A 9,921-nucleotide genomic window follows, 5' to 3' on the forward strand; every position below is an offset into this window, starting at 1 on the left:
ACCCGCCAATCCTCAGAAATCGACATATTCAATCTCGAAAATTTTGATTTGATCCATAGATCTTCAAGAGCAAGGTATCCTCTCTTCCTTTCTTATTTTTTACGCATTGACTTGGTCTATATTATGTGTATTATTGAACCTTAGGTTATTTTTTGCTTAGGGTTTAGTTAATTTGTGTATTATGCAATCGTAGAATGCTAAGATATGGTAAATCTAATAAACCAAGGGTAATGACGGGAACAACTTTCACCCGTTTGCCGCTGTCTAGTGGTGTTCCAGTGCTGATGTGTTTCTGCAGTGATGCTTGCAACGCCGGAACTGGCGGGCGGTGCCCCTAGAGGAGGCCGCGCGGGGTCGGACCAGAAGACCCCGCACGGGGCACGCGCCCGGCGAGCTACGGCGGAGGGCGGCCGGCGAGCGGGGAGAGGAACACCTCGCGAGAGAGAGGAAGAGGGTGCGGGGAGGCGTATAGGATAAAGGCTCGGCGCCACGATCTGTGACGCCGAGCTCGGCACCGAGATCTATGGTGCTGAGCTCGGCGGCATGGGTGATGGTGCCAAGCCCTCAGCCACGTTAGGGCTATATCAGCATGGGTGCTGGGACCTCGACGCCCTTGGTTCAGGAATACCTTCTCCCGGAGTCTAAATGTAATTTTTTTAAAAGGGTCAAATGCAAAAAGTACGGGCTTTACAAGGGAATCATGGGCCGTTAGGCCTAAGAACATCTCCAATGGTTTGGTAAAAAACAGCTCCCTAAAAGTAGATGTAGGAAGTTGCTAAATAAAATTAGGGAGTAGAAAAAATAGTGCTCTCCAATGGTTCCTTACATTTAGTTCCCTAAATAATTCAAATTCTGCCAGCTCCGCTGGGCTTTTTTGTTAATGGGCCTATTTTTCCCTAGCCCAATATCTCTTCATGCAATACGTTATGCTAGGTACCTCGCAGCGTCATCCATGCCGCCTAAACCTACCGCCGTCGTGAGACGCGAGACACGATCTTGGCTTGGGCACTGTTAATCGCGAGATGCGACATTGGCTTGGGCAGCTGTGCTACTCGCAGCCTCGCAGGACACGACCTTGGCTTGGGGGCATCTGCTACTCGTGAGACGGAGGCACATCTGCTACTCCCAATCCAAGAATTACTGGTTCATTCACGTGCGCAGGTATCATTTATTAAGTGCACATATCTCGGCGGCAGCGAATAAGCAGAGAGAAGGCGCGAAAGGGGAAAAAATGTGGCACGAGTCGACGGATTTTGGCGCGGAAGTGCGGTTCGGAACTCCCTATCAACTCCCCACATTTAGCGATGAAGTAGGGTGAGGTAGGGACTTGATAAATTTAGCAAGTAGATTTAAGGAACCATTAGAGTCATATTTTTTATAATTACTCCTTAATTTTATGTTTAGGGAGTTTTTTAGCTAACCATTGGAGTTGCTCTAAGAGAAACACGGGTTGAGAGAGAGAGAGAGAGAGAGAGAGAGAGAGAGAGAGAGAGAGGCCTTCTCCTTCCTGGCCGCTGGCCGGCGATGGTCGAGCTCCTGGAGCTCAGGCCAGCGGAGCAGGAGCAAGTGGAAGAGACCGCGACGTGGCGGAATCAGCCGCCTGTGGTATGGGGAGTTGGTCTGCGATGGAAACAGGTGAACGGGAGCACCGGGATGGCGGCGGCGTCGGAAACACGACGGCGCGGCAACGGTGATATCCGCAACGGCGCAGAGACGGCGAAGCGGAAGGCAACACGCTCGGCCGAGGAGAGCCTCGGCGTCGCAGAGGCACCACGGTGCTGGGGCGCCCCTTCCCAGCCGCCGCAGCGGCAACCAGAGGGCACCACCGGCGAGATTCGGCGGCGGCGGACATGGGGACCGCCATGCCCGCGCGGTGCGAGGGGTGCTAGTTACGCTGGATCAGGTGCGTCTTCGCCGGATCCACCCATTCCCGCTTGTTGGCCGGCCTCCTTCCGCCGCTCGCTGACGGCCGCCGCAGGTGATTGGCTCCATTCATATACTAGAAATTGGCACTGATAAGCGACCAAGGCTTTTCCAAATTCCTTGTCCACTGCTGACAAAGACTCGTACAAAAGGAGCTTCAAGTTTCGTACGAGTGTTGTTTTATCTGCAAGACCAAGAGTCCGAGTCTCCGAGACATCTCAAAATATTCCCAAGTTGCGTGTCACTTTCTTTCCCTGTCGTCAGTTATCACACATGCATTCACACCAATCTTCGTTTGATTTTCCACACCAGCTTGAACGCACCTCTCCTACTCTCTCCACTCAGTGCCTTTCGGCCAATTATATTCCAACATGTAACCAAGTGGAGGCTCTCATTCTTGACTAAAGTCAAACAAATCTTCTTGAGCGACTTGCCTACCTCTTTTTCCCTTGTATAGGACCAGATCCTCCACATCCCTTGTCATTAGACTTGCATTACATACCTCCTTTTCCCTGTCAAAGTCTTTGATATCATTGAATTCTCTTTTAAGTTCTCATCTTGCCTCATTGTATGACTTTACCCTCGAGATATCGCTGCATACAAGGGATAACTGTCCATTGTGTTCTAAGGTTGGTTCTTTACTTCTGCTAAGCTAAGTCTTTGCTTGTGATCCAAAGTTTATATTTTTGTCTCTCATGTATGCTGTTACGTGTTGAATTTCCTCAACAGGGAACGGATACTGCAGATCCTTGAATCCTGATGGCGGAGATTGTCAGGTCTGCAGTTGTCCAGGAGACAGTTAGCCAAATCCTCTCTAATCTGGTTCAAAATTATGAGGAGAAAGAGGAATCAAATGCAAACAGAAACATGGAGAGGCTAGAGATGGCACACATCAGGCTGGAGGCTGCTCTTGAGACGTCAGAAAAGTGGCAGATCACTGATGCGTCCTTGTTGCGTTGGCGCAGGAAGCTGAAGCGGGCTGCCCAAGAGTGTGATGACACTCTGCATAAATGCAAACAGAGGATCCTAGAAGACGAAGAGACAGAAAAGAGGGTGAGAAATTCCCCGTTTCCTGTACGTATAGCACATACTACTAAGTCATTTGTTTTCTCCATCTTTAGCCCCAACAAAGACGAGTCAAACAGTTCCATTGTTCGAAGATTTGAGTGGTTTGCAGATGGTGCTAGTGAGTTTCTGAGATTAGTAGAGCTTGGTGGCACGCCCTATTGTCACATGCCCTTTGACCCTCTTATCAGGCACCTTCTTACAGGCAAGAAACTGCAGCACAGAATCATTCGAGCAAACAAGTGCCCTTTGTTTCTACAGTTGGTTCCCTTTATTACTGCAGAATATCGAGTAGAGGCTAGACTCATCTTTATTCAGACAGATGGTAATGCATCGGAGGATGACTTTTTCCTTTCTATAATGCTACAACTTTCAGAGAGTATAGACATAGTAGGGACCGCAATTAAGTGCCTACAACCGTATGCCCCTCTTTTCAAGTCTACAGTCGAAACCATTAGAAAAGAACTTGTACAACTAGCTACAGAAGACTTCTCATGGGTGCCACATGTTGATACACACCACAAAGAACATTGGGACAATCTTCACAGCTTTGGCACTGATTGGTTTCGCCCAAACCCATTATGTTGCAAGCAGAATGATCAGCACAAGCTCTATCATGGTAGAAAGTTAAACACGTCAAGATTACCAGATGTCTCTTTAGAACCAGTTATTGAAGTACATCTGCAGTGCTATATCTCACTCTCAGAGTGCAGCCAACATAGGTCCTTACTGTTTGATACAAAAAAATCTCTACAAGATTCTCCATATCTGAAAGTTGGGCTCCTTTTGACGCCCCATGGATATTTAGAAGACATCCTACTTGTGGGTAGAAGTCATGCAATACCGGCAATCTACAGCAAGGAGCCACATTGCTTGCATACAGACTTCACCTTTGGGCAACTTGGAGAGATCATGCTGCCAAAGGCAATAGATTACTTCTGCAAGAATGACGAAGCGACAGTCTACCAAATGCTTTGGAAACCAAAACATGGCACTGCATACATTCAGGTTGAGAAGGCAAGCATGAGCTCACAGAGAACAAGCATGAGAACACGGAGAAATTTTCAGGGACCTAGGAAAGGAAAGATGTTGCAATGGCATGATCAAGAGATAGGGAGACATACAAACACGATCTTTCAATTCCTCAACCTGTGGGTTGCACATGCGCCTGTCCAGCTGCAAGGCTCGATTGTGGACTGGATTCAAAAAGAAAAGGAAAGTCAGTTAGCAGCATCGCAGCTACATCTGAAATTCTAAACCATCTAGCATGGATGGATAAGGGAAATGAGGAATACAATACTGGAAATGGGATGTTCTAGGGAACACATCAAATATTTGGAGTTACTATTCATAGCTGGGCATAACTATGCCAGAAACATATGAGTCCCATGTCGTCAGAGCAAAATCCTAGCAAGAAGGTTGTGAAGTTACATCTCAGCAGTCTATTCTGTTGCCTAGCAAAGTTACAATTAGAGGTACTAAGTTGTACACTAGGAACTTGTGCATGTATAGCCCATCACTCATTTTTAGTTTTCGTGTGGTGTCGCTTGTTTCTCGCCAGATCTCATTTATCAAAATGTAATTTATCTTTCAGCATCTGTAGTTATTTTTTTCCATGATAATTGTAAGTGGGTGGTTATGTACCATGTATTATCACCATTTTAGAGCAAAATACAAGGATAATGCTCTTTTTGTGACTTTATATACCTCTCTATGTAGCTGATAATCGCATCCTGTAAATTTTTTTGACTGGGAATTTCTCGATTTTGTATCCTCTGCACTGAAATACAAGAAACAAGATGTCTGTGTGCACTGAAATATCAGCATGTTCAAATCCCAGGTGGCTTTGTATTTTGGCCAACTAAGAGAAAGAAGCTCAAGTAGTTCGTACCTATTAATTCTGTCAAGTATTGCCGTCGCTGCCAACCGAGGTTTAGGAAGCGTGAAAAATAGTCCGCCGCCTATGTTTCATGCAGATGATAGAGGAGAGAATCACCCTTGAATCCTTGATGGTACATTTTTGGCATGTACTCTGTACTCACAAAGGGAAGGTCCTAAAGAAAGGAGAAGGGGGCATTCCAGCCGCAACTGCTGAGGCTGAGGCGCTATTCAACTCATCTTGCTGCCGGACTCCCCGGCGACTGCGGTCGGCCATGATGCTGCCGGGACGCCTTCTTCTCGCTGGGCTCCTGCGCTCAGCCTCCACCGCTTCCTCCGCTCCTCGAATGCCAAAGGTGAGACCTTCTTCTATGGTTTCCGCATCTCTGAGTTCTTCATTTGGGTATACTTTTTTCTTTGCCCCTCTGTGATTTTGCAAAGGTTTCACTTTGTCGCGTCGACGCGGTGCTGCCCGATAGCTGAGAGTGAGAACGAATCTGGATCTGCGCTTTCGAGGGAGGGACTTGCCAAATTGGTCAATCTTGATCTGCCAACATGCCTACAGTAACTGCGAATCTGCGATGTTAATAGCTAATAATGGGAGCTTCTTGCATCTCCACCGTGCAGAGTTGCGTCATGTCCTGGAATGTACACCACAGCTTCAGTCCCGTAGTAAAAAGGACCTTGAGCATAGCTGTCCTCAATTGCAGAGTCATTGCAAAAAAAAAAAATGCTTGCTCCGAATGGGGGCCTGACAAAAGCTGTTTCATAGTTCGAAACTGCAACACAAATTGGTTCATTTATCAGCTCCAGTAGCAGGGGTGCCTTTGCAGAATCACTGATACTTCACCGTGTTCTACTCTTAAAAATTACTGGTCCTGTTTCATTGATATTAGCATTTTAGCATGAGGAGGTATTGTATTTAGTTATGAATTATTGGTTTTCATTCGATTTCACTGATTTGTCAGTGTAAGCGGTTTAGCTGTTGAATTATCATTCTAAGTTAGAGCTTGTTAATATCATTTGTGCAATTTGCATTCCTTTTGCTACCACACCAAAGCAATGTGTTGACTTCCTCCCTGTAACAACTAAGCAACTAACAAGAAAGACTATTTCTTTCAGGCTTGAAGGAATATTGACAGACTTAGGCCTCCAAAAGTATTCATTTCTTTGACATATATTAGCTACCAGAGAAGTGGAAAACTGGAAATCCATATCCACTTGCTACAACAACTCAGCTACCAGAAAACTGGAAATCCATACCCACATGCTGCATAACACCCTGCAGTTAACACAAGTTTGGTTATGTTTACAATGCATTTCAATTGCCATTCAAATTAAATCCACATGTATGCACGCAAGTCAAATGTTTCCAGTATCCTAAATTCACTATGCAATGCTTTGACACTACATCTTTACTTCTTGCTTCACAGAATATGCGCTGTTGGGACAGATTTACTTGGAGTTCATGTTATTTTCACAGCACGATTGATAATACTTCCAGTAAAGCAGGGCTAACAGCTAAGGTAGATACGGTCATATGGACTCCTTTCTCATGATGCTACGTCGATTATTTTATTCTTATTAAGCATCATGTTTCTTCTTTCTTTTTTCGATAAGGGAGTCTTTATTGATCTTAGTCCATTACATCAAGATACTTAAGCATGAATTAGAGGCGGTGATCCTATTGAGTTCATAGTAAGGCAAACAACTGGATAGTTTCTGTTGCTGAATAGTCATGTCTACTTACTGTACATGTACCAGAATTCTGGCCTCCTAACAAAACCATTCCTTTTTCTGTGTAGTAGGAGCAGCTAGACCCCTTAGCGCTGATTAAACATGAAGTCTCTGAAGTAACAGATCGATTGCGTTCAATGGTGGTTGCTGAGGTGCATAGTTAAACTGCAATCTCCGGTTGAATTATGCTGTACAATGATACTTTCACCTTTTTTTCTGCATTATGAAATATTGTTGAACTACATCACCCACCTCTTCGCAATAGCTTAAAATTTTTGGGCGAACTATTTGACACATTGAACCAGTAGTCAGTACATGTGTTATCACCACAGGTGCCTGAACTGACATCAGCAGCTGGATACTTCTTCAGAGCTGGAGCTGAAGGGAAAAGAACTTGTCCTACTGTAAGAACAGACTTAATAGTGTGTTTTTTTTCTTATCATTATACCATAGATACCTACTGTTTTTTAGTACGCACAAGTATATGTAACCTACTCATTCAGTTTCATCATTGTAAGTTCCTGATCATTATGTTTTAGGTTCTACTATTGATGGCTTCAGCTATAAGCATGGAAATGGCTGATGGCTTAGAGAATAGACCTCGTGCAAGGCATATGCGTGTTGCTGAGATAACTGAAATGATTCATGTACACATCCTAGAAATCTTATTTCATTTGACTCTCTAAAACCTTCAGTAGTATTTGTTTCGGTGACTTGTCTTCTGCCTTGCATCTTAGATAGCAAGCCTTATTCATGATGATGTTTTGGATGATGCTGATACTAGGCGTGGCATGGACTCATTAAACTTCACAGTGGGGAAGAAGGTAATATCATATATTTTTTCTATAATGGCTAACTTGTATATTTAGAACAGAAAAAAAGGTCAGTACTTATTCTAACCATAAAAATAATGGAAAAGGAATCCAAAGGATCTCATTTTAAAGTTGTCTTGTTAAATGTGGACAGATAATCTTCCTCTTAATGAAATACGGCGGGGTCCGTCATACTCCCTCTGATCGAGTTTTTAAATGTGGACAGATAAGCATGTGGAAATCAATTACTTGCTGTTCAGTAGTTCCATTGATGTATTTTGTTTTTGACATTTTGTAGTTCTTACAGACCAAAACATCAACAATTTCTTATTTAATGCGCAAACAAGCCCAATTTTCTGTTTCTTACCTCTGAAAACGAATAATCACAATGGTTGTATCTGTTTTATTCACCACATCTTCATCTCATAAGTACGGACCCTATTCTTCTAAAAGAAATAAAATGGAGCAACACCAAGCCATGCTGTAAACTTTGCAAAATGCAAGTCAAACTATATCTTGTATCATATTCACAATACCTTCAAAACAATTAGTAAAGCTGATGCTACCTTGCAGCTTGCAGTGTTGGCTGGTGATTTTCTACTTTTCAGGGCATTTACTGCTGCTGTGTCTCTTGACAATACTGAGGTGTGACATTTCTCCTTTGTAAAGGCCAACAAATTATATCATTCTCCTTTATCTTTGTTTACTTCTGTTGGGAATGTTGCTGTCTAGGATAAAATAGATTGAGTGGAGGCTATGAAAAATTGCCACACAAATAACAAATTTGCTTTATTTTTTTAGCATGTGAGCTGCCATGACACTCTGCATCTTTATCCATTTCTTTCAACATCAGATTTTGTCAGTTCCTTTCCAGGCTGTATCTTTTACATGCTTATATCATCAAGATACTGAAATTATTTTTAATGCTGCAGGTTCTATCATTACTAGCAACTGCTGTAAATAATCTTGTTACTGGTGAGCTTATGCAGATGTCAATAACTCCAGCACAGCGCTGCAGGTATCCAATTCATTTTATTATGTTTCTTGCATCAAGCTATTCTCGAGTGCTGAACTTTTACTAATGGAAGATAGTACTCATAAACTTCGATAAGGTTGAGGTGTGATGTTGGGTACCAGTGTGGAGGTATCAGATTGGTGCCATGAATATGCTGCTACCCTCAGTTGATTCTTGAAGTCTTCATTTTTGGTTGTGATATGTGTGCAAGTAGCTGTTTAGCTTGAAGTGGATATGTACCGGTATTACTTTTCATCAATTATCATCAAGGTTAAAGAAAAATTGTTCACTATTATGATGATGCCCGTCACAATTAAATAGATCACTGGTGCTAAACTATCTACAAAAATATGGGATAACCTTGTTCTGGGATCAAGCAAATTGAAGAAAAGATAGGAATGCTAGATGGGTTCATCAAGCCATAACAATCAACTGTGTGACAGTCCAACACTTTCTAATATTTTACTTAAGTGACACCTGTTTATTTATGCTTGTACAGCATGGACTATTATTTGCAGAAGACATACTACAAGACAGCTGCGTTGATTTCAAACAGTTGCAAAGCTATTGCTGTCCTCGCTGGGCAAACGACAGAAGTACAAGCTCTTGCTTATCAGTATGGCAGACACTTGGTGCGTTGTATTTTTCCTTACCTAGAAGCTGTTGCTATTTTGCTAGCCATGAACTAATAAATTTCCTGCATTCCCTCTGCCAGGGCATAGCATATCAGTTGATCGACGACATTCTCGATTTCACAGGCACATCAGCTTCACTTGGCAAAGCCTCCTTGTCTGATATCCATCAAGTAATACAGTTATTCCCTCAATATTTCCTTAATAGTATCTTACCTTTTCAGATATCAATAACATATGGAATTATATATGCCCTGTATGGACAGGGAATCGTGACAGCTCCCATACTGTTTGCGATAGAAGAGTTCCCCGAACTGCATGAGATTGTTGAGAAGGGATTCGATGACCCTTCAAATGTTGAGATGGTTCGTATTATAAGTGTACTTTCCTTTGTTCCCAGTGCTATGCTTTCAAATATTTGGGTTGTGAAATGTTCATAACTTGTCTTGTAGGCCCTGAAATACCTTTCAAAAAGTCAGGGAATCGAGAGGACAAGGTTACTTGCTGCTGAACATGCAAAACTGGCAGCGGACGCTATTGATGGTCTTCCTGAGATTGAGGACCAAGTCATCCTTGACTCGAGACAAGCGCTCAAAGATCTTACTCAAAAGTTCATGAGAAGAACAAAGTGAATTGGTGAAGCAGAAAGTGTGAAATTGGTTAAACATGCCAGCAGGCAGTAGAATTATGCATCGTGCATGTTTTTGTTGCTGAACAGTTTGTTATGGTGACTGATGAATTTCAGGAGGTTTGGGACAAGAGCTTTACCTCTCTTTCCCCTCCATTCTTCGCAGCAGTAAAATTGTCCAACCTTGGTGAAACCATTCATATATATATCTGCAGATTGCGTGATGATAGG

The 9,921-nt window shown here is 43.1% G+C and overlaps 2 protein-coding genes across 2 annotated transcripts; both read left to right on the forward strand.

Annotated features, from left to right (window-relative positions):
- The first annotated feature begins 2,169 nt into the window (after positions 1-2,169).
- On the forward strand, positions 2,170-4,714 carry LOC112896280. The gene is made up of 2 exons (XM_025964209.1): positions 2,170-2,552; positions 2,653-4,714. The coding sequence occupies exon 2, from the start codon at positions 2,683-2,685 to the stop codon at positions 4,243-4,245; it is 1,563 nt and encodes a 520-aa protein (XP_025819994.1). The 5' UTR covers positions 2,170-2,552; positions 2,653-2,682; the 3' UTR covers positions 4,246-4,714.
- Positions 4,715-4,972: 258 nt separating this feature from the next.
- Positions 4,973-9,921, forward strand: LOC112896248 (solanesyl-diphosphate synthase 1, mitochondrial-like). The gene is made up of 12 exons (XM_025964170.1): positions 4,973-5,222; positions 6,300-6,392; positions 6,675-6,755; positions 6,936-7,007; positions 7,143-7,250; positions 7,341-7,427; positions 7,989-8,060; positions 8,348-8,433; positions 8,930-9,062; positions 9,146-9,235; positions 9,329-9,427; positions 9,515-9,921. The coding sequence occupies exons 1-12, from the start codon at positions 4,998-5,000 to the stop codon at positions 9,692-9,694; spliced, it is 1,326 nt and encodes a 441-aa protein (XP_025819955.1). The 5' UTR covers positions 4,973-4,997; the 3' UTR covers positions 9,695-9,921.

This window comes from Panicum hallii, chromosome 6, assembly GCF_002211085.1.
Source record: "Panicum hallii strain FIL2 chromosome 6, PHallii_v3.1, whole genome shotgun sequence".
Classification (NCBI taxonomy): Eukaryota; Viridiplantae; Streptophyta; class Magnoliopsida; order Poales; family Poaceae; genus Panicum; species Panicum hallii.

Excerpts from the sequence above, each read along its gene's own strand:
- LOC112896248 (XM_025964170.1), top strand. The coding sequence starts at position 4,998 with ATGGTACATTTTTGGCATGTACTCTGTACTCACAAAGGGAAGGTCCTA. Across the intron at positions 6,756-6,935 it reads GTTCAATGGTGGTTGCTGAG|GTGCCTGAACTGACATCAGC; the intron begins GTGCATAGTTAA and ends TTATCACCACAG. Across the intron at positions 9,063-9,145 it reads ATCAGTATGGCAGACACTTG|GGCATAGCATATCAGTTGAT; the intron begins GTGCGTTGTATT and ends TCCCTCTGCCAG.
- LOC112896280 (XM_025964209.1), top strand. The coding sequence starts at position 2,683 with ATGGCGGAGATTGTCAGGTCTGCAGTTGTCCAGGAGACAGTTAGCCAA.